Genomic DNA, 23,014 nt, shown 5'->3' with positions numbered 1-23,014 from the left:
CCTGGAGCTCCCATTGTGGCTCACTGGGATAAGGACCTGACCTCTCTGTGAGGAGGCAGGTTTGATCTTTCACCTTCCTCAGTGAGCTAAGGATCCAGCATAAGCTGTGGCAAAGGTCACAGATGCATCTCGGATCCAGTGTTGCTGTGGCTGTGGTGTAGGCCGGCAGCTGCAGCTCTGATTCAATCCCTGGCCCGGGAACTTTCATATGCCGTGGGTGTGGCCCTAAAAAGAAAAACAAAAAGACAAACAACCCCTGATACCCCCAACACCCGCTCCCTGGCTCCTCTGCCCTTTTCCGGGATGGACACCAACTGGCAAGGATAGTCTGGATCCGGCCCTGTGCCCCGGGCAAGCCCTGGCCCTGCGTCCTGTCCCCCAGGCCCAACAGCACGGCAGTGGATCCAAGGATGTGGAGGCGCAGCCTGACGTGTTCTGCTCCCTCGGGAGGGAGGGCGGCAGGGACACACTCGGCACGAGGTGGAATCACACATTTTATTGCAGAGCAGCCCAAGGTCACCGGTTGCCCAGCCCTGCTCTTCCCTTCCTCCCACGGCCTGATGCTTGTGCACACTTGCACATAGGTGTAGACAGATGTGTGACACTGACACCAGACACAGACACACTGCCACGTGGGGGCCTCCCCACCCCCTGCGCGCATGCCATACACTCATACTCGTGGCAGATGTTCTGTCTCGCCTGGAGCGCGGGACCCGGGTGTGGTGGAGGCACTTCCTCCCTGCCCTGGGCCTCCTGAAGACCTGTGGGGCCGCCACTGGGCAGGGTGGCTGGGCTAAAGAGAGGCCCCGATGTGCTGGGGGTCCAGGTGCCTGCCTGCCCTCGGGCTCCTGAACTGCTACTTCCTGGGTCCTGGGCTTGGCTTGGCTGGCCGGGGGAGGTCCCCTGGGGCTGGCCACCTGGGACAGCCCGGAGAGCCCACTGCTGCCACGGCACTCCGGATCAGACCCGTTTCGTCCCGGCTCAGGTGTCAGGCGTTGTGGGCCCCCAGTTCAGCTTGGCTGAACTCTAGGTGAGGTTTCTGTGGGGGGCCCCAGCAGCGTCACGGGAAGCGGGGCCAGCTAGGCCCTCGGGCATTTGATGTCATGCCTGCAGCTGCCGGGCAACAGGTTGGTCTCTGGCTTGGAGTGGGCTCCCCTGGTGCTGCACCCAGCTGGCCCCGAGCCCTGTGGAGCTGGCGGCAGCACAGCAGCAGGGTGAGGACCATGGCATCTAGCAGCAGCTCCAGCACCTCCAGGACGGAGAGGACGGAGGAACCGAACCACAGGCTCCAGAGGCTGCCCATGGCCGAGAGCAGCTGTGGCACCTGCCGGCATCGGTGGGCAGTGAGCAGTGCGACCCGTGCTTGGGCCTCCCCAGGGAAGGCAGCCACCACCCGCTGGCCCCGTGGCACCCCTGGCCCTCAGTCCCGGGCAGCTCACCGAGTAAACAGGCATCTCGTCCACCGTGCGGTAGTTGAGCTCCCGGTAGAAGATGTTCACCTTGGCAAGTCTGCTCCTGGGAAGGAGAGGCGGGAGGAGCTGGGCCTGACCTGATGGCAAAGCCCTCCTTGGGGGCACTGAAGCATGAGGATGACAGGGGGCGGGGGGGGGCAAGGAGTGCTGCACCCACCTGGGGCTGGGGCTCTGGCGGCCACCTGGCCTGTCCAGCACAGCCGGGATCCAGTCCTGCACACACAAGGATCACTGTGGCCGCAGCTCCTTCCAGCCTTCAGGCACTGTGGGGTGCCATGAGGGCAAGACCTCGGGGCAGAGGCCGGTCTAGAGAGGGCTCCCTGCCCATGAGCCCCACCTGGTTGCCCGCCCTTCACCCCACCCCTTGAAGGACTCACGGCTGACTTGGAGGAAGGCCACCTGGAGACCCCGGCAGTGAGCTTGTAGGTGGACTCCCTAGGGAGGCAGCCCTGGTCACATCCCTGTGTGGGGTCTCGGGCATCCCCAACCCCATCGATCCCCACTCACCTGCAAGGCCTGGGGCAGCGAGAGGTGCAGGGAAGCCGGTGGGTCTCCAGGTCCTGATAGAGGCGGTAGAAGCAGTGGCCTGGGGAGAGGGTCACCGGTGAACCGACTAGGAGTGACTGACTGGGGGGGTGGGGAGGTGTGCATGATGCCGGGCAGCCTGGGACGCTGCCCTCAGCAGCCCACACGGATGGGCGGGATGGGGCCTCACCCCAGGCCGGGTGCCGCGTGTAGCTGCAGTACTCAGCCCCTGCCGGCAGGGGGTAGAGGTAGTAGCCGCAGGAGCAGGTGTCCACCATCAGCTGTTGGAAGCAGGAGACCAGGCAGGCCTGGGGGGGTGGCAGCAGGGGACTGGAGCTGGGGGTCTGGGACGCGCATCACTCTCCCAGCGGCCCACTTCACCTCCTCCCCACTGGCTGGCCCACTCTCCCCCAGCACCCCTTCTCTGGGCTCTGCCTGTTTTAGCCTCCTCCGCCCCACCCCCGTCCCCCTCCCTGGTCTCTCCTCGCCGGCCTCCCCATCCCCACGCCCACTCACCTGCTTGGTGTAGGAGGCCTTGTACAGCAGACGCACGTCCACGCTGCCTGCGCTGTGGGTGCAGTGCCCATAGGGGCTCCCAAGCCGGTGCACCTCGTCCTGGGGGGAGGCGGCTTCTTCAGTTCTGCTGCCCCCTTCCCTAGGCCCCAGGGCCCCTGGGGTTGGGCACAGAAGTTGGAAGCCTGGAGACTAGGGCGGCCCACCTCTCGGATGCCAATGGTGGTCTCTGTCCCCGGCCGGATACTGAAGCCCTGGTGCTCCAGGAAGGGTGTCTGGTCATGCCTGTGGATCAGCACCTTGATCCCGGCCTCCGTGAACAGTAGAGGGAGGTGGTCCTGCAGCTCAGCCCTGAGGACCAGGCTGATCCCTGCGGGAGGTGGGGGTGAGGGCAGGCTGGCCTGGATGCCCCACCCTCACCCAGCCAGGACTGGCACTCACCGTGGGTGATGCCTGGGTGCTGCGCGGCCCAGATACCGTGGAAGGTGTAGCAGCTGCCGTAGGTGGGGTGGTGGGACGTCTGGAAGTGCCTGGAATCAGGGTCCACGCTCACACCAGCACACCCCCTCCACTTACCCTGCCGCGTCCCCCCCGGAGGTACCGTAGCTCCCTTGCCGCTGGAGGGAGCCGTTGGGCCAGCAGCCCGCTGGGGAGGGGAGGGGAGGGGCGGAGGGGCGGGGCGGGGAGGCGGGGCGGAGAGGGGAGGGGCGGGGAGGCGAGGCGGGGCGGGGCGGGGCGGCGGGGCGGGGCGGGGCGGGGCGGGGCGGGGCGGGGCGGGGCGGGGCGGGGCGCGGCTGGCGCCCGCACTCACCCGGCCTGGCAGTCCTGGCCGTCGTAGCGGCAGGAGGAGACCAAGTGACCGCCGTGGCTGCGGTGGCTGTCCTCAGGGGCGTTGGGCAGCAGGGCCAGGATGTTCACGTAGTGGAAGCGGTACCACTCCTGCGCGGCCGTCACGCCGGAGGAGTAGGCTCGGTGCACGCAGTCGCCGCCGGTGCGGTTACACTGGGGGGGTGGCGGGGTCCGTGTGGGGGCGGGGCCTGCCACGTGCCACCCGGACCCTCTGCGGCTGAGACACTCACCAGTCGGAAGCCCACCCTGTTCTGGCCGCCGAGGGGGCTCAGTCTCTGAAGGCGGATCCCGCGGTCCAGCTGGAAGGCAGGCTCGGAGCCCAGGGCCTCGGCGCCGGGGTCCTCCTCGCTCTCGGTGAAGTTGAACCCATAAAGGGAGTAGATGTTCTCCCGGGCAAAGTCGTCCAGCGCCCGCAGATGGCGGCGGGCCGGCCGCGGTCTGGGGCGGGCGAGGGAGGGGCCCGCGGAGTCAGAGCCACCAGGGCTGCACACCAGCCCCGCCCGGCAGGGAGCACCCCCCCCCCGCTGGGCTTCCCCCCCCAAGGCCCCGCCCCATCCTCAGATGCCTAGAAAGGGGATCTGGACCCGGAGCCAGGGCTGCAGGGGGAAGTCAGACCTCGAGCCTGGCCTCCAATCCCCCCTCACCCCACGGACCCCATCATCCTCTGGCGCAGTCACAGCCCCTCCCTGTCTTGGCTCCTGCTGCCTCCCCCCCTGCAGTGTTGCCCTGCTCCCTTCTCCTGGGGGCCTGTCCTTCTGGAAAGCCCTCCTCCCACTTCCCCTCCCCCTCCCTGGGCTGCCCAGCGCCTGGGTGTCCCTCCAGGGTGGCACCGGTCACACCAAACTCCAACTGGCTCTCCTTCCCTTTTAGCCTGCCCCCAGGGCGCATGGGTTGGGGAGGTAGGTGGTCCACTCTGGGGAGTCCCGCTGTGACCACGCCAGGGGAGATGCCCCCCCCCCCCCCGGCTGGCCCCAGCCCTCACCGATGTGGGTTCATGTCACACAGGGTGACCGATGGGAAGAGCTTTCGCTCCGAGTGCACTGACACCGCCATGACCACTGGGTAGCGCCAGTACTGCTGGAAGAGGAGCCCGAACTGCCAGTAGAGCGCACTCAGAGCGCCCGCGAGCAGCAGTGCCCAGGTCGCAGTCTTGAGGCGGTTCTGGCTGGAGCAGACGAGGCGGATGGTGCCGTGGATGGTGGCGTTGGTGCAGAAGAAGGTGACCAGCTCCCTGAAGGACGTGTGCAGCTCCACAAGCCCCTCCCTGCGTTCCTCCTCTGACGGTGGCAGTGGCAGTGGCTGGGGGCACCTTCCGGCCCCAGGCCCCCCGCCAGCTGCTTGGGCTGAGGCTCCAGCCTGTGTCGGAGAAATGAGCCTCAGCAGGGCCCCAGTCTGACCCCCCCCAGCACCCTGCCCACCACAGAGCTGTAGGACTTCCATTCCCAGCCTTGTCCCCCAGCCACTGGTGGCATAGCCCAGCCTGCTCATGCTCCAAAGACGCCCCATCAGAAGTTTGTCTAGGAGTTCCCTGGCAGCCTAGTGGTTAACTATTTGGCATTGTCACTGCCAAGGCACAGGTTCAGTCCCAAGCCTGGGAACTCACGCATGCCATGGGCACGGCCAAAAAAAAAAAAAAAAAAGAAGCTTGTGGAGTTCCCATTGTGGTGGCACAGTGGAAACGAATCCGACTAGTATCCATGAGGACACAGGTTTGATCCCTGGCCTCGCTCAGTGGGTTAAAGATCTAGTGTTGCCATGAGCTGTAGTGTAGGTCACAGATGCGGCTTGGATCCTGCGTGGCTGTGGCTGTGGCTGTGGTGTAGGCCGGCAGCTGTAGCTCTGATTCGACCCCTAGCCTGGGAACTTCCACATGGCACAGGTGCAGCCCTAAAAGTAAAAAGTAAAAAATAAAAAATAAAAAAAAGGGGAGTTCCGGTAGTGGCGCAGTGGTTGACGAATCCGACTAGGAACCATGAGGTTGGGGTTTGGTCCCTGCCCTTGCTCAGTGGGTAAACGATCCGGCATTGCCGTGAGCTGTGGTGTAGGTTGCAGACTCGGCTCGGATCCCGCGTTGCTGTGGCTCTGGCGTAGGCCGGTGGCTACACCTTCGATTAGACCCCTAGCCTGGGAACCTCCATATGCCACAGGAGCGGCCCAAAGAAATAGCAAAAAGACAAAAAAAAAAAAAAAAAAGGCAGCAGCAGCAGCTTGTTCCTCCCCGGGACGAACCCTGCAGCTCTGCCCTATGACGGCTGGCAGGCATCAGGCAGCCTTCTCAGGTGTGTTTTTTCACAGCCAGAGACGAGCCTGGGTCAGGGGGTGCAGGGACAGCAGGGGACATGGTGTCCACGCCATGTCTGGCCTTGCTTGGAGGCAGGCTTGGGGCTGGGTGGGTCTCTGCTGCCATCTGTCTGCCAAGTGGGGCAGGAGTTTCTGGGGATGGGCCTCCAAGTGACATGCCCATGGTGGGCCTCGAGCCCAGAGTGTGGGGATTGACTTGACTTTGGGCCTCAGTGGCCTTCGCCAACCCTCAGCAGCCAGCATGGCCTCGTTTGACGGGGCTGGTGGAGCCAGGAAGGTGGGACCACATCTGGGCCAAGGGTCAGGCCCATAGGCTGTTTGGTGCTGTGGGCCCTGGGTGGGGGCATCGTCCACCGTCCGTGCAGAGGACCTGGGAAGGTTCCATCCATGGGTCTTGGCCTTGAGGAAAAGTAGGCAGCAGGCTGGTGGGCCAGACAGTGGTGGGGACCCAAGGCCTGCCCCGCAGAGTCTGCCCTCTGGTCCCACCCAGAGTCTCCAATGTCCCAGTACACAGGGACGTGGGGCCCTGACCAGGTCAGGCCTGCTGGTCTGGGCGCGGGCTGAGTCACGTCCTGGTCTTCCTGCGGACTTTCCACACTGTCCCCATCTTGGTCTTCATCACTAGGGTTCTTGTCCCTGGGCGGGGGGCAGCCTCCTGGGCTCCAGCCCCCTCCAGCCAACCGGGCCTGGGCGGAAGCACCTGCCCCATCTCAGCTGGCACCTGGGGGCCCAGTATGGCCAAGCGGGCTGCTTCCCTGAGTTCTGGGCTCATGCGTGTCAGAGCCAGCAGGCTGTGCGCGGCCCCAGGCATGCAGCCTGGCATTGGCTTGTGGAGGCAGCCCGGCCAAAAGCGCATGCCTGCTTTTGTGCGGTGCTGTTGCTGGGTTCCACGCAGCACAGAGCGCAACCCACACGCGTCCCCAGGATCACACTGAGCCCTCATGGGTAAGGTGGGCCGGTCAGCCCTGTGGCACAGGAGCAGCAAGGGGGCCCCGGAAGGTGCTCTCTGAACTAGTAACCTCGTTTCTCCCCCCCACCGCTCAGAGCCCAGACCAGCTCCCCGCCCTCCCCAGGGCTGCCAGGGCCGGAGGCCGCCTCCAGGGCTTCCCGAGGTGGGGCTGGGTCCAGATACCTGATGCCCCCAGGGCAGGAGCAGGAGCATGGCCCCATCACACTGCGCAGGCACACACTCGACACGCGCTTCTCTCTCACACGGTCTGCCCTCTGTCAGTGGGGGCGGCTGACCAAGGCTGTCCGGGAGCCGTGCCCTTGCCCCGGGTGTGCCTGTGCTCCCGGGCCAGATGGACACAGCCCCTCCCCTTCGGGCTGGGGAGGCCTGGCCCTGACTGCCAGCCCGGGCGGGGGAGCCCACGTCAGGCGCCCCAGGTACCTTGAGGCTGGAGCCTCCCTGTGCAGGCTCCTCCATCCTCCAGTGCTGGGCGGCTGTGACAGTGGCGGTGCTGGTGGTGGTTTCAGCAGGTGACAAAGCGGGCTATGGCCCAATGCTGGCCAGGCAGCCTCCTATTTATAAGACTGGGCGTGGGGCGAGGCAGCAGAGAGGGCCCGGCTGGGGGTGGCCACACCTGTCCTGGTCCCGGAAGGGGAAGCCTTTGGTGGCCGGGACAGGGTCCTTCCTCAGGGTGAAGCTTTCTTGCCTGGATTCCAGGAAGCAAGGCCTTGGGGACCTGCCTCTGGCTGGGGGTGAGGGGTCAGGGTTTTCTGGAAGGAGAGGAGGGAACCTGTTGGGCCGAACCCCCCTTGGATGTCCTGTCTGCCCTCCCCAGAGCCCACCCTGCTGGCTCTTGCAGTCTCCGGGCCCCCGCCCCGGCCCAACCTCCTTGGGCCGGGCCTCCGAGGATGCCCGCTCGCCACCACCTACCTGCCCAACTCTAACCACAGGCATTGGTGGTCAAAGGCTGCTGCTGGGCAGGCGTGTTCACACCCAGAACACAGGTGGCCCCCAGGGCCAGCTGCCCTGCCCCTGGGACAGGCTGGCTGTGGGGACAAGCGGGGGGCCTGGGTGAGGAGATGGTGCCTGTGACATGCCCACAGCGCAGCCCCCTGGCAGACGCACACGCCTCCTGCAAAGACGGCGCATGTGTGCTGAGACGCACGGCTCTCAGGGTCCGAATCGCTGAGGCTGAAACCCTTGGCCTTAGTGTGGCCATGGGAGGCCCCCACGGGGTGCTGAGGGCAGCACAACCCCCAGGGTGACCTGGCGTGGCCCGAGGAGGACGGAGAGGACTCGCTGGCCCCGATGAACTGATCTCAGATTTGAGGGGTTGGCTTAGGCCCTTGGTGCCCTCCCCCCACAGGCTGTGGGCTCCTGAACCCTGCCCCAAATCAGTGTGGAGGACCTGGGCTGGGCTCTGAGGGGGGGTGAGGTCACCCGCCACGTGGCTCAGGGAGGAGGTGGACGGCCTCCGGGGACAGCTGGGAGAGGGAAGAGCTGGCCCTGGACTCATCTGGGTGGGGGCGCGAATCACAGCTTTGTCACTCATCAGCTGTGTGACATTGCCCAAATTACTCAACCTCTCTGAGCCCGCCTCCTCAAGCGCGAAGTGAGGCTGTTTCCTCTGCATGTTTGAGGCTCAGAGGTGAGAGCCCGCTCCCTGGGCTGGTGTCAGAGCCTCCAGACTCAGCATGAGCCTGCTGCCCCCAGCCGCTCTCCTCTGGAGGAGGTGGGTCAAGTCGCTGAGGAGCGAGGCTGTCCCCAGGAGGCCTCTCAGCAGAAGAGGAAGGATCTAAGTGCTCTGTGTCACTGGAAGCGCGGCTGCCTGTGCCTCCGAGGCGCAGAAATTGCGGAAGTGGGCTGCCTGGAGAGGGGGGCTGGGGAGCCCGGCCCCAGGGAGCCTAGGTCCAGCCAGAGGGTGCCCTGCAGCCAAGAGCAGCTTGTGCCAGCAGGAGACTCAGTCTTCCTGTGGGAGAGGGGCCTGGCTGGGACAGGGCCAGGGGCATGGCAGCAATGACCCATGCCCTATTGGACCTGAGCCACATCCAAGCAGGAGACACTGACCCTTCTTCCCTCCCTCCTGGGGAACTGCCCCAGGGTCTGCCTTTGCAGAGAGCGCATCCCGCAGCGGCACAGCCGGCAGCCGCTCCTACTGCCCTGGCCAGTCCCTCACCTGCCTCCTAGGCCCCTCTAGTCTCCAGAGCACATCGGCTCAGACTTCAGGTCTCTTGCAACAGAATCCCCCCAGAGCCAACTTCTCATTGTCCCTGAGAGTGGCAATACCCAGCAGTGAGCAAGCAGAGCCCAAGGGTCCTGTGACACACCAGGCACCCACAGTCTGCAGGGCAGCCCTGGCCTGGAAGGTGGGCAAGGCTGGGTTAGGACAGAGCGTCCCCAGCTTCTGGCACAACGTGGGCCCGTGTGGCCACTCCTTAATGGCTGCAAGTTGAAAGGATTAGAGAAGGGACAGGCAGAAGGCCCTGGGCCCCCACTCTCTCTGCAGGACGGCTGGCCCCAGCCGGCTGCACGCAGCCCCACTGGCCTTAAAGCGGTGGTGGCCTTCACCAGGGCTGGGCTGAGGGGCACCTTCCAGGCCAGGGCTGCCCTGCAGACTGTGGGTGCCTGGCGTGTCACAGGACCCTCGGGCTCTGCTCGTTCACTTGTGGGACAACTTGGAGTTGGCTCTAGGGACATTCTGGTGCAAGAGACCTGAAGTCTGAGCCCATGGGCTCTGTACGTGTTCTGGACACCCAGGGGGCATGGCAGAGGCCACCTGGGGCTGGTCCATCTGGAGTTCCTGTCCGCAGATGGGTGAGGAGTCTCCTGGGTGCCGTGGCAGAGCCTCCCCCATCGCCCAGGTGCTGACTGCAGGGTCAGGCAGGGACTCTGGTCACCACAGAGGCGGCGTCTGCAGGTACCGGCCAGCTGGGGTGGGGAGAGTGTGTGATGTGGCATGTGTGGGGTTTGGGGCCGGTCTGCATCTCCCTCACACCTGTGCTCCAACACCCTGATGCCTCAGGGCGGCCTCCTCCACATAACTTTCCAAGAGCTAAAAGCAGCGGGGCCATCCGGTGGCGTGGGGATAGCAGGGCCTGGAGGAGGCGGGGGAAGGCCAGATTCCCACGGGCGGACTCGCCTGGTCCTGGACGGCCGGACCATGGGCACCCCTTCCGGGATCCGCCCAGGGCCTGGGGCCAGCTCTGCGGTGGCCGTTCAGATCCCACCTGAGGGTGCCTGGGTGGGCAGACTTGAGGTGAGCGTGGCTGCTCCCCGTGGCTGCATCCACTGGTGCTAGGAATGTGGTCGGTTACCTCATTGCCTGAGAGGCAGTCCGGGCCGTGGTCAAGGGTGAGAACTTGCAGGTCTCTGCTCTCCTGCCCAGAGCCACGAGCTCCGCCCAGCCACGGTCTTCCAGATCTGTCGCGACCGAGGACCAGCCTGACAGCGTAGCAGCCTGTGCGGGAGCATCCGAGCCCCACTCACAGGAAGGGCAGGGGTAGTGTGCTGGCCTGCCCACTGACCAGCCCTCCCTCGGTCCAGGCCCCCACCTGCCTGCCACCTTCAGGTGCCTGCAAATACTCTTGGAGGCAGATGAGCAGCTCCAGGCCCTGCAGGAGGGCTCTCTCTATGTTGACGCTGTCCGGGGAACTTTGGCCTGGGCTCCCTGGGCCTCCCGGGGCCGCCCCACCTCCCTGCTCTGCCTCCCCTCCCCCAGGGCCAGGGAGGGGACCGTGGGAGCGGAGAGTTAGTCTCAGTGCAGTGTCCACTGGTGCATAATGACCCTATTCATGGGCCGTGTGGAAAATTCAGTTGGGAAACAGTGCAACTATTTTTACGAGGACAGTTCTCCCCGTGAGCAGAGGACCCCACCTGGCACAGGTTCTGGTGGGGCTCCCGGTCACTGTGGCCACACAAGGCCACCCAGGATTTGATTCTCAGGGCCCCCGGGGGTTCAGTCACGGGGGCCCAGCGACGCAGGGTGCCTCCCGTGCTCTCCTGTTAAGTGGGCACGATCCTTTGGCAGGGGGCCTTTGGGAGGGTCGGGGTCCCGGGGGAACTCTGGCGGGGCTCACGCTGGCACCGCGAGGCGGGGGGTCACCCTTTAACAGGGCCTGTCTTCCCGTAGAAGGCCGGGGGTCGTAAGGGGGGAACATGCGGGGTGGAAGGTACGGGGCTCTGCGGCCGCTGATTCTCCCCGGGGCCGCAGTGGCCCAGGGACGAACCGGCGATCTGCGGCCAACAGACCGGACCCGCCCGGCGTTCGGGCCCCGCCCCGCGGGGCTGCCCACCAGTGCGCACGCGTCGACTGCTTCCACCTCCCCGGGCGGGAGGCGGCAGCGAGAGGCCGGCTACTTCCGCCCAACCGCCTAGAGCGGCCGCCCCGGCAAACCGCGCCCCGGAACCGGAAGCGATTATGGTCCCGCCCCGCTAGTGGCCATCTTGGAAGCTAAGGCGGCGGCGGCGGCGGCGGCGGCGGCGGCGGCGGCGGCGGCGGCGGCGGCGGTCGGGTGGGCCCAGTCCCGGCGCGGTGCGGCTCTGCGGCACGGGCCCCGCTCTCCCGCTCCCTGCTCCGGCCTCGACCACGGCGAGCCTGAGCGCGGCGGCGGCCCACGCGCGGCGACGGGGAGAGGTGAGCGCGCGCCGCGGGCCTGCGCCGGAGCCTCGGCCGCGAGTCCGCCCCGCTGGAGCCGGCCAGGGTGGCGGGCGGCGGGCACGGGGTCTCCGCACAGCCCGACCCCGCTCCGTCTGTGCTCGCGGGGCCCGGCCTGGAGCTTCCATGCGCGGAACGCTAGGTCGGTTACGGTGGGGCGCCCGGGGCTCCGGGCCGGGTCGTCCTCCTGCCAGCTTGGGGATTCTGGTGGTCCCACGGCTGGTGTCCCACGGAAAGGCCTCCTGCCAGTGGCACACTTGCGGGCGCCGCCGGGACGAGCCGGCGTAGGGCTTGCTTTGTAAACATGTCCTGGGAGTCCGCGTTGACGAGGGCTGGTTGCTGTTGAGGCCGTCGACACTTCACACCTGAGCAGCTTTTTGAGTCCCAGCAGGAAGGCGCGAGCCTGCTTATTCCCCTTGGAACGGTAACCAATTGAAAAGCCAGGCGGCCGGAGTGGGACGCCGCAGTCGGGGGGCTCTGTTGCCGGCCGGCTAGTGTGGGCCCCGGGCAGGTTCTTCCCCTATGCCCGCCTGCTCTCCTTAGCTGCCCGTTGCCAGCACGGTCTCGAGAGCTCTGGCCAGTGTAAGCTTCTGGTCCCCTGTCCTGCTAGTAACACTTAGCTGACGTGTGTCCAGTTGAAATCCATTCCCAACCCCTTGTCGCGCCTGCCCCCGCTCCCCACCCCCAGGCGCCAAACAGTTAAGGAGAGGAGAGCCTGCTCCTGGTGGGAGGGGAGGTGGTCAGTGGGTAAGAACCCTCCGCGCGGTGGCTCTGGGCCCTGTTCTTTCCAGCTGAGTGACCTTCGGTGCTTGGATCTAGTTTTGGCAGAAGGGAACTTGAGAGTCCTGCTTAATTGAAAAGTCCAGTGTGTCTGCAGGCACAGTTGGACCCTGTGCCTACAACTTGGAGTCAGTAATCCTCCCTCAGCCCCCAGCCTCCATCTGGCTGTGAAACAGTCCCGGTGGGGAAGGGAAAGTCCTGGGCACGGGTGTGTCGCGTGCCCGTCCGTCGGTCAGGCCAAGGTCTCTGTCACAGCATCACTGAGTGCTCGGACCCCGGGCGGGAGCGATGCTAGGCCGCCGGCGGCGCCCTGTTTCCACTTGCTGCCCACGGGACTCTGTCACCTGCGGGCGTAGGCTTCGGTTGCTCTCCTTCAGCGTCTCTGCGCTAAAGTTTTGTTTGCCTCTGTTTTGTTTCGTCTGATGTTTTTTTTTCTGTGTCTGCACCCCGTTTCCTTCTGTGAATTACACCTTCTGTGTCTTTGTGTGGGGACTTGTCTTGAAGGGAGCTTGAGCCCCAGCTCATGTCCCGTGGAGGTGCTCTGGCTTCTGTAGGTGGGGAAAACTGGAAGAAACGGTCACACCTGAAGTCCCCTGGAGGGGCTGCGATGAGGCACAAGAAGGGTCATTAGAAGCCCTTTTAGCGGACTGAGGAGGTGTGTGAGAGGTAGGATCTTCAAGGTTGCGCACCTGAGAGCAAGAGTGAGCGGGAAGTCCGCGTGTGAGCAGCTAGGCCGGGTCTGTTTTAGGAATCGGGGAGGCGGACCGCGAACCTTCCTGAGGAGCCTGCCTGGCCACTTACTCCAGGCCAAGCACAGTTGTATTCGAATCGCCCAGCGAACTGGTGTGTGTGGCAGGGCGTTAACTTTGGGGTGAACGGTTAAAGGAAACAGCCCCTTAGAGTTCTTTGAAGGCACCCTGGGTTGGGTGGTGGTTCTGCTTTCAGATCGTGGCCGTGTTTGTTCCTAGATGTCGCCCCAGGCGAACCACTGGGCCCTTTGGCTCCTTGGGCTGGAGCTTGGGTCAGTGCTCTGCGGACCCTCCCCTTCCCAGGCGGACCTGTCGCTCCTGCTGTGGGCACACCAGCTGGGTCGCAGGGAGACCAGTGAGGGACAGAATGTGGCAGGCAGCATTGCAGTCGGGAGTTGGGAGGCTTTGGAGGACGAGGCTTTTGAGCTGGGCCAGGAAGGGCCTGGTGGGTCCCCATAGGGCCTGGGCTGGGACGAGAAGGGGCTTGGCTCAGGCCAGGTCAGGGGCCTTGGGCGTTGGGGACTAGAGCCCTGGGGCTGTTCTCCAGAGGACTTGGCGGCAGCGGGGGCTTGTTGACATTTGTCTGCTTGGTTCTGCGTGAGTCCTGAAGGGTTGAGGTCAGGACTGTGGCATGAGAACGTTAGCCTGACCTCAGCCTACAGTCAGGGCCGAGAGGGCCGGGGCCGAAGCTGCCGGCCAGGCAGCAGTCTGATGGGAAGAGGAAGGGCCGCATGGGGGTGGGGCGGCGGGGGGGGCGTGGGGACCTCGGCCCCAGGTCTAGGGGTCCCAGCGCAGGAAGCAGGGGGCGCTGCGGGGGCCACAGGGGTGCAGAGCGAGGGGCCCAGCCCTGGTCGTGGTCTGTGGGGCTCAGGGCCCAGAGGCCATGGCCGCTCAGGTGAGGTGCCCCGGGCAGAGCCTGGCGGGAGGGCGGCTCCAGGCTGAAGTGCGGAGGCACAGGCCCGGCTGCAGGCGTGTGCCGGCGGTGAGGTCCAGTGCTGTGGCCGAGCGGCTCGGAGGTGAGCGGGCTGTGCTGAGCTGGCCGCGCACGGCTGCTCCCTCACTGCCTGCGCCAGTCGGCCTGCCCTTGAGCCTGGACGGGCCTTCCCCTCCTCTCGGTCTCTGCGCTGCACCCTCTGTCCCCTGTCTGCGCTGTGGTTTGCGCCAGTGGCTTTCACACTTTATTTTTAGCAGGATTTTCTTGCTTTTCCAATTCATGTTATGAGCGGTTCTGGTATGTTACACAGATTGGGTTGGAGCTGTTCTGGGGCCTTTGAGAGAGGGGAGCCCTGTCTTCCATGCCCCCCCCCGCCCCTGGAGCATAGCTGGGATGTCCCAGGGTTCCCCATGCAGGCTCGTCCCTTCTCGTGACTGACGGCTGCTCCCTCGCTCCCTGTCCCCAACCTTCAGTGCTCTCCTGTCTCATCCTGTCCCTCCCATGCCATCCCATCTGCCATGTGTTGGGCCACCAGAGGGACCTTCCTGACAGAAGATCTGACTGGCTGGAAGACCAGGCCTGTAGTCTTTCTGGGGCACTGCTTGATGGCCTGGCCTGGCCTCGTGTCCCTGGCCAGGCTTGTCAGCCACTGTTCACCATGCTTTGGCTTCTGACGCAGTGACCCAGGGCTGGTCCCTGGACACAGTGCCCTGCCTTGGCCTCTGCTTGTGCACCTGTCGCTCCCTCTCCCTGGAAGGCGCTCCTTCCCCCTCTGCCTAGCGCGGTGTCCCCGTCTCTCCAGGATCTCCCCTCTCCAGGCTCAGAGAGAGGCTCTTTCTCTGTCCCCCGCCCACCTGTGGCCAGTGCTAAGCGTGCTGGAAGATGTTTAACCAGGGCCTTTTGGGGGCTGGTTTCTGTGGTGTCAGCGGCCCCCTGGCGGGCACCTTCCAGCGCAGTGCTGGAGAAACGTGCCTGTGACTGGCGGTCCGGGCTGGCTTCACACCTCTGCCCGGGACCCTTAGAAATGGGTGTCTTTCTCCCTGTGTCGGTTCCTTGAAGATGGGAGTGAGGCTGTTGGGTGTTTCCTAACCTCCGGGTCTGACTGCGTTGTGTCAGCGAAGGTCGTGGCAGGGCCGTGGGTGCAGAGGTGCCAGCAGGGGTGGGGGTGCTGAGCTGCGGGGTGGAGAGCAGCCCGGCCGCCTCCATCCCTGGTCAGCACGGGGGTTGGTTTTCTGCAGATGAGCAGCAGCAGTGGTAAGAGAGCGCCGACAACCGCCACCCAGCGACTGAAGCAAGACTATCTCCGAATTAAGAAAGACCCCGTGCCTTACATCTGTGCTGAGCCCCTACCCTCCAACATTCTGGAGTGGTGAGTTCCGTGTCCCTCTCGCCGCCCCTGGGTGCGGGCAAGGGGCTCGGCACCCTCGTCGGGTGGGAGTGGGCTGTGAGGCCCGTGGACACTCGGGTCATCTGCACCGTGGGCAGCTGCCGGGGGCGTGGCAGGGCTGCCCCTGCCCCTGCCCGCTGGGCTGGAGAGGGTCCTTGCCTGGGGAGGCTTGGGGGCCTGCAGATCTCCCAGCTGGAGAAGCTGCTGGCCGCTCCTCTGCTCTTTGCTTCTCGGGACCGTGCGGTGGGCTGTCCTGCCTTAGCGAGCTCACAGCAGAGGGTCCTGCTCCCGCAGCTCCTGTCTCCGGGCCCATCTCCGCCTTGTGACCATGCGGTTCGGAGCAGCTCTTGGGCCATGGTACAGCTGCCCTGTCGGGCTTTGCTGGTGATCTTGTGAGAAGCAGGACGGAGAGCTGAGCTGAGTGGGAGCACGTTCTCTTGGGTTGGAGGGTGTTTTATGTTTTCATCTTAATAAGTCCTTTGAGATCCGGAGAAGAGAGATGCAGCTGAGTAAAATCTAGGCCTCAACACCAGGCTGGACAGGGGGTCGGGGATTCTGGGTCTGCCTTCCTCAGCTTCCGGAGGGGCCGATGCGGCTCGAGGTTGTTGGAGAGGCATCAGTGCTGCAGCAGATGCAGCAGAGCCCCCCCCCCCAGCAGAAGCCGAGTGTGGCCCCTGGGGCACAGTTGGTAGATAGAGGGACAGGCTCTATGGCAGCCAAGGGTCCCCCTCTGTCAGTCGAGGGGACCCTCTCCTGCCTTGACTCAGGTCCCAGGTCACTGGCCAGGAGGACCCACTGCGGAGGTTCTGTAACGAGCATAGCGAAGAGACAGGAGGCGGCGCCGGGAAGAGGTGCAGGCAGAGTCCTAAAGACTGGCCCAGGCTTCCCTCCCATGCAGCAAGCTGCCACCACACAGGCCGTGCGGTCCGCCGAGGACGCCCTCCTGGACCCAGCACCAGGGCCTGCAGTTGCAGACTTCCGGCAGGAAAGCGGACTGCTTTTCAGCCTGAAGCACGTTGTTTGCAGACGCAGTTTAGGTGCAGTTGGGCTGGGGAGATGCCCCCCCACCCCACCCCAGTCCAGTTCTCAGCTGCCGGCCCAGGACAGCAGTGTTGGGCCTGCTGTGTGGGCTCTTCTGCTCCCAGCAGGGTCTGTTTCCTCAGCTGGGAGAAGAGAGCCTTTTCTGGAAGAGGCCCGTCCTCCAGGTGCTCTTTATGCTGCCACCTGGGCCCTTCCCCGTGGCCTCAGATCGAGTACAGGAGTCGGGAGCAGGAGCCACTGGAGGCCCTGCGTTCCTGATCTGCCTTCCAGGATGGCGGCCTTTTTTGAGTCGGGGGTGTGAGCCCGCAGGTCAGCCAGCAGGTTGTCAGAGTACCCGGTGGGAGGCGGCGTCTGGAGGGGTGGGTACCAGCGTGTGTGCAGTGGTATCTAGTCTGGTGTTTCTGTTGGGTCTACCGTCTCCTTTGTGCTTTTCTGTTTTTTTTGAAAACCTGTGAGCTAAACGCTTGTTAACGTAGAGCCGCAGCTGCCTGCCTTTGTGCAGAGGAACAGAGTCCCTGGATGGCTGCTCCAGGTCCGAGGCTCCCTCTGCGTGAGGACTTTGGCAACAGTCCCAAGCTGCCCTTGTCCCTCCTGCTGGCTCTTCCCCAGGCTCCAGCTGTTCCGGGTTTAGCTACTGTGACATTTGGACGCACTGAAAAATACCAATTTTTTTTTTTTTTTTTTTTTTTTTCTTTTCTCTTTTTAGGGCCGCACCTGCAGCATATGGAGGTTCCCAGGCTAGGGGTTGAATCGGAGCTGTAGCCGCCAGCCTACATCACAGCCACAGCAACGCCGGATCCTTCAACCACAGAGCGAGGCCAGGAATCGAACCTGCATCCTCCTGGATACTAGTCGGGTTCTTTAACCGCTGAGCCATGGAGGGAACTCTCACAGGTGCCAGCTTTGAAATTTATCTCAAGAATGAATTGTGGAGTTAAAAAGTGTTAAATTTTCAGTTGACATGGATGGTTTTAGAGGATTAGCTTTTGGCGTGTTGTTTGCGGATAGGAAAGTACTTTGTGGGGAACTTGGGAGACACAGCCTCTGATCCTGTTTCAGAGCAGCTGTTAGCGCACCAGCAGCACGAGAGACTGCAGAGCTTTGGTGCTGCCTTGCTGGTAGGGTTTATCCCTCAGTTTGCCTAATGAATGTCTGGTTTTGGTTGGGCCCTAAAATCCTGGCCTTGGGAGGTGCCATCTTGGCTCACCGGCAGTGAACCTGACTGGTAACCATGAGGACGCAAGTTTGATCCCTGGCCTCCCTCAGGGGGTAAGGATCCTGTGTTGCTGTGGCTGTGGTGTAGGCGGGCAGCTGCAGCTCTGATTCGACCCCCAGCCTGGGAACCTCGATATGCAGCGGGTGTGGCCCTAAAAATAAAAAATAAAAAAATCACATCAACAGACCTGGCCTTGGAGTCCCTTGGATTTTGGAGAATTTGCCATCCCAGTGCCAACTAATTTTCTTCTCTCCCCCAGGCACTATGTGGTCCGAGGCCCTGAGATGACTCCCTATGAAGGTGCGTCTTTACCGGGAGTGGAGGCACAGGAGCAGGCAGCCCCTGGGTTCCAGAGACACCTCGTGTTTGTCACGTAGCCTGTACTCTTGGTGTGGGTAACATGAGCTGATGGCACTTGCTCAGCTCGTCCAGATTCCAGGGGCCTCTGTGCAGTGGGCTTCACTGACCTACCACAGTCCTCAGGGGCTGGTCTAAGTAGCGCCTTTCCCAGTCACCAAGGTCAGTGGGGTCAGAGCCGGGGGAACAGACTGGGCCACAGTAAAACGTGGCCATGAGCCGGGAGGCGTGTTCTCGAAGGAAAGAGAGGCCAGTGCTGAGTCCTCTGAGCTGGTGGTGGCCTGTGTGGCAGGGGCCCCGAGGCGTGGGGGCCACAGGACCTGCCCTGGACCCGTGTGGAGACACAGCATCCAGTGTTTGCAGAGTAGACCTTGCAGCTGTCGATCAGCGAGTGTCCAGGGGCCTGAGGGGAGCCTGGCACCAGCCTTGGTGTTGGGCCGGGGCAGGGCCTTGGCCAGGTGGGCAGCTCTCCAGCCGCTGGGTCCTGGCTTCAGGTGACTGAAGCAGCACTCGTGCACCAGTGTGCGGGCTGCCCTGGGCTCACTGGAAGAGCTGTGCTGTGGGGGGGAGGTGGGGCTGCTCTGGACCCTTGGGGGGCATTGTGGGTCGTCACTAGCCTCTTGGACTCCCTTCTGGTCGGGGGTGAGCCATCCTAGGGGAACAAGCTTGCAGGTGCCATCTGCGGGGTGGGTGCGTTAGCACAAGAGAGTGTTACATGGGGACCACCCAGCTGCCAGCAGCAGCAGCAGCAGGGGCTGGGGCTTGACAGCAGCCCTGCATGGGGCTTCTGGAGCACAGAGCAGCTATGCAGATTGGGCTGAAATTCTTACTTAACACACGGTTGGTTTTCAACAAACTCTAATAGACACCAGAACGGGCAGTGATCTCCGGCACCCACAGCATATGGAAGGTCCCAGGCTCGGAGGTGAATCGGAGCCCCAGCTGCGGCCTACACCACAGCCCCAGCAACGCCAGATCCTTAATCCACTGTGGGAGGCCAAGGGTCAAACCCGCATCCTAATGGATACTAGATTCTTAACCTGTTGAGCCCTGATGGGAGCCCCAGAAACCATTTTTTAAAACAATAGAATGGGTGCGAGGTAGGCTGACAGCAGCAGCTCAGACTCAGCCCCTGGCCTGGGCACCTCCCTGTGCCGCGGGCGCGGCTGTAAAAAAGAAGCTAAGTCACATGTAAAGCGGGAGGTGCCAGTGTGGCTCCGCTGCCCGTGGAGGGAGACGCAGGTTCGCGGGACAGCAGAGCGCAGTGTGTCCCTACCCTGCCATGGCCAGAGCGGTCGAGGGAGGGAGTGTGCAGCGATTCCAGGGCCCCAGTGCTCTGTGCGTTTCTCCAGCGCGTGGCCACGGCACACCCATGGCTCCGTCCCCCGTGGACAGACGCTTGGACTGGAGCTGGATGGAGATGCCAGCTGCGCGTTTACTCACCTGCACGGGCAGGCTGGGTGCCGAGGCCTCTTGGTGAGGCTCTGCCCTCCACCCTCCCCACACATTTCCCCGGGTGGGGCCCCCACTTGCAGCTCTGCCTGAGCCCATTGGTGCCGCCACTGGTGGTGGCTCCCTGTAGCCCTTCCCCCAGGACCCAGCAGGTGTTGGCAGGATCTGGAACAGCCAGGCGAGCCCAGCTCCCACCCCCTCCCCTCACACGGCAGCCGCTTCCCAGCGAGGACTGAGCTGCTCCTGCTTCCTCTCGGGCAGAGCGCCTGCTAGTATCTCCTGCTCTTTTTCCAGTTTGGCTTTTCTTAGTGATTCCGAGCGTGGCTGTGCTCCGAGTGTCATTTCTAGAGTTAGTCTCTTGCTGGCAGACCTGTCTGTCTGCTGAGCTGGCCGTGCAGGTGACACTGGCTTCCGTCACCCCTCTGGCAGTGATGATGCGGAGTGGCGGGCAGGGCAGCACCCCAGCCTTACGGACTGAGTGTACACACACCTGCCTCACTCCTGTCAGATGCACGTCCTGCTCAGCCAGCTGAGGCTGGGCCTGAGGCTCTGCATTTCCAGCAGACTCCCAGGTGCTGCCCTGAGGGCACGGGTGTGAAGCCCCCAGGGGGGAGCTGGCCACAGGGCCCTTGGGCTGGGTGGGCGGGGACGGAGGTAGTGAGGCCAGTAGGTCCTCCCAGGCTCGGGGTGTAGCATCAGTTGGGCAGTGGGGCTGATGGGATTTGCTGGTGGAGTGTGATACGGGGAGCAGGGGCTCCCAGATCTTAGTCTGAGTAAATTACGGGGTAGAGCTGCTGTTTGAAGAAAGTGGCAGGAGAGTCCTCTGGGACCTGTGTGGGCAGTGTCCCCTGGTCGCCAGGGAGGGGTCCAGAGGTCCAGGTGCCATGTGGAGAGTCACCGTGGTGCTCCCCAGAAGTGGGGGTGATGAAACCAGACTTGGGGGGCATCAAGGAGTGGTTGTGAGGCCTGAGACAGGATCAGGTGGCCCAGGGGGACAGCTGGTGACTTCAAGGTCAGGGGCTTTACCTGGAGAGGAAGCAGCTGGCAGGGATTGGAGGGCAGCACAGGTCACTTGTTTTAAGGTGGGGAAGTGGCGGTTTGTCTGCTGCTGGGTGCGGTGTGGTGGCGGAGGAGAGGTGTAGGAGAGAGGGGACCCGGGTCGCTGCCGCTCTTGGGAGTGGATGTGGTGGCCAGTGAGGAGCCTGTGCAGTTTCTGTCCTGCTGCTCTGCTTGCGGGGTCGGGGGGCACTTGAGAGTGGAGGAGGGGTGTGAGTAGCCCTGGGGGCAAGGACCCCTTGGTTGGTGGTTGTGGGCCCCAGAGAGACTGCCAGCAAGACGTGTTTGTTCCTCCAGGGACAGTGTCTGGTGGGCACGGGGGTGGGGAGGGCCAGCTGGGGTGGGGGGTTGCACTGTGGACTGTGACAGGGCTCTTTCTGTCTCTCTCTTTTTTTTAAGGGCCACACCTGCGGCATGTGGAGGTTCCCAGGCAAGGGGTCGAATTGGAGCTGTTGCCCCAGGCTACACCACAGCCACAGCAACATGGGAGCCGAGCTGCATCTGCGACCTACACCACGGCTCTTGGCAACGCCAGATCCTCAACCTACTGAGAGAGGCCAGGGATCGAACCCATGTCCTCAGGGATGCTGATTGGGTTCGTTAACTGCTGAGCCATGACGGGAACTCCTGTTTCTCTTGTTTTGGTGCAGGTGGCTATTATCATGGAAAACTAATTTTTCCCAGAGAATTTCCTTTTAAACCTCCTAGTATTTATATGATAACTCCCAATGGAAGGTTCAAGTGCAACACTAGGTAAGGCGTCCTGCGGCTTCCGGGGCGGGACCGGGGTCCTGGCGCGGGTCCCCCCTTTGACGGGTCGCCTTCTCTCAGGCTGTGTCTTTCCATCACGGATTTCCACCCGGACACGTGGAACCCGGCCTGGTCTGTCTCCACCATCCTGACAGGGCTCCTCAGCTTCATGGTGGAGAAGGGCCCCACCCTGGGCAGCATCGAGACATCGGACTTCACGGTGAGGGCGGAGGGCGGCTCGTGGGGCAGGTCCTGCTCTCCTCGGCTGTCACGCCCAGTTAGGACAGAAACGCCTTGTTTTCCGGCTTGTGTTTCTCTGCCTTCTTAGGGACCGGTCCAGCGTCCTTCGTTGGTGGCTTGGGAGGGCGGTGGCCTCATGAGGCCACACGTGGATTGTCGGGGCGGTGGCCTCATGAGGCCACACGTGGATTGTCGGGAGCGGTGGGCTCCGAGTGACTCCTGTGGCGTGAAGAGGGCGACCTGTCTGTTGTTAGAAGGTGAAAGGCGTGAATTGAGCCTTCAGCTGATACTTCTCTTTTTTCCTAGAAAAGACAACTGGCTGCACAGAGTTTAGTGTTTAATTTAAAAGACAAAGTCTTTTGTGAATTATTTCCCGAGGTCGTGGAGGTAAGAAAGCCGAAGTGCCCTCTTCTTTCTGCAGTGAGGGGGTGGCGCACCTGCTGTGGTGCAGTGGGCTGAGGATCCCGCCTTGCCACAGCTGTGGCCTAGGTCGCAGCTGCAGCTCAGATTCGTTCCCTGGCCCAGGAACTTCCATCTGCCTTGGGTGCGCCCCCCCGCCCCCAAAAAAACGTCCCTGTGCTCCTGTGCGACCTGTGCTACAGACCCGGGCACACGGGAGGGGCTTTTAGGTGCTGCAGGTGTGCCCCTCCCCCTCAGGGCTCCTGGGGACCGGGGGCTTCGACGCTGGATCAGGGAGGGGGAGAGGCTGGGAGGGGGCGGGCCTGCCGAGGACCCCGATGGGCCAGAAGTGGCAGGAAGGGCCTGCCCCGAGGGGCAGACTGCTCCCTGGCCTCAGCCAGAGCAGAGAAGGTGGCCAGGTGCAATGGGGGAGCCGTGGGGAGGTCTGGGCCGTGGAAATTCGGGCTCAGGCCAGGGCCCGGGAAGCCCAGGCTCTGCGGTTCGGGCTTGTCACTGGCCCCTGCACCAGTAAGATGAGAGCACAGCTGCGCTGCCTTCAGGCAGGTGTCAGGATGGAACCTGAGCCTCTGGTGACTGCCCACTGGCAGGGTCTTTGGGGCGGAAGATGCCCACCCCACCCCCGGTCCTGAAGGGGCCGGTTTACCCAGACCAGCTCCGTCTCTTGCTGTTTGTCTCAGGAAATTAAGCAGAAGCAGAAAGCACAGGACGAACTCAGTAGCAGACCCCAGGCTCTCCCGTTGCCAGACGTGGTTCCAGACGGGGAGACGCACCACGGCCAGAACGGGCTCCCGATCCTCAACGGCCACGCACCGGGGGCCGGGCCGCACCTCGCGGGGCTCCAGCAGGCCAACCGGCACCACGGACTCCTGGGCGGTGCCCTGGCGAACTTGTTTGTCATAGTTGGCTTTGCGGCCTTCGCCTACACGGTCAAGTACGTGCTGAGGAGCATAGCCCAGGAGTGAGCCGCCGCCACGACCCGCAGCGGTGGTCGGAAACGAGGGACGCTGGGCCCACACTTGACGCGGGCTGGCTGGACGTGCTGCCGAGCACAGGGCTGGCCCGCCTGACTCCTGGGGTTAGCTTTTTTAAACCCTTGAAAAGGAAAACAAAACCCAAAGCGTGTAGTTTGGATTCGGAGCAGACTGAGATCCCAGCCCCCCGTTCTCCGGGGGCTGTCGGGGGCCGTGGGCTGTGTCCACAAGGAAGCCCCGTGCTTTGGTTTTGTAGCTTATCTCCTGTGTTGTCTCTTGGACCTGTTTTAGTAACTTGTTTTTCATTTTATTAGACTTGGTCTCTTACAAACATAAAACTCAATGCTTCTCCAAACCTCTGCGTGCGTTCTTGTCCGCCGGAGCTCGGCCTCAGCAGG

At 63.5% G+C, this 23,014-nt stretch overlaps 2 protein-coding genes across 5 annotated transcripts; one reads left to right on the top strand and one right to left on the bottom strand.

Annotated features, from left to right (window-relative positions):
- Positions 482–10,934, bottom strand: SCNN1D (sodium channel epithelial 1 delta subunit). 4 transcript variants are annotated; one of them, XM_021097431.1, is made up of 14 exons: positions 9,924–10,934; positions 6,793–7,655; positions 4,342–4,715; positions 3,590–3,797; positions 3,322–3,512; positions 2,952–3,040; positions 2,717–2,880; positions 2,514–2,612; positions 2,188–2,305; positions 1,980–2,058; positions 1,850–1,907; positions 1,630–1,685; positions 1,440–1,515; positions 482–1,324 (listed from the first exon to the last, which is right to left on the bottom strand). In XM_021097431.1, the coding sequence occupies exons 2-14, from the start codon at positions 7,084–7,086 to the stop codon at positions 1,061–1,063; spliced, it is 2,070 nt and encodes a 689-aa protein (XP_020953090.1). In that variant the 5' UTR covers positions 7,087–7,655; positions 9,924–10,934; the 3' UTR covers positions 482–1,060. The 4 variants fall into 4 exon arrangements, with proteins under 4 accessions (XP_020953090.1, XP_020953092.1, XP_020953091.1 ...); XM_021097433.1 differs by having other exon boundaries at positions 6,793–7,379; XM_021097432.1 differs by lacking the exon at positions 9,924–10,934 and having other exon boundaries at positions 6,793–7,379; positions 7,540–8,928.
- Positions 11,025–22,971, top strand: UBE2J2 (ubiquitin conjugating enzyme E2 J2). The gene is made up of 7 exons (XM_003127491.4): positions 11,025–11,242; positions 14,965–15,095; positions 17,630–17,670; positions 20,886–20,988; positions 21,067–21,205; positions 21,532–21,612; positions 22,323–22,971. Exons 2-7 carry the CDS (start codon positions 14,965–14,967, stop codon positions 22,605–22,607), a joined length of 780 nt encoding a protein of 259 aa, XP_003127539.1. The 5' UTR covers positions 11,025–11,242; the 3' UTR covers positions 22,608–22,971.

This window comes from Sus scrofa, chromosome 6, assembly GCF_000003025.6.
Source record: "Sus scrofa isolate TJ Tabasco breed Duroc chromosome 6, Sscrofa11.1, whole genome shotgun sequence".
NCBI classification, from domain to species: Eukaryota; Metazoa; Chordata; class Mammalia; order Artiodactyla; family Suidae; genus Sus; species Sus scrofa.
Note: the sequence above shows the minus strand (reverse complement) of the source record. Positions and strands in the feature narration are given on the sequence as shown.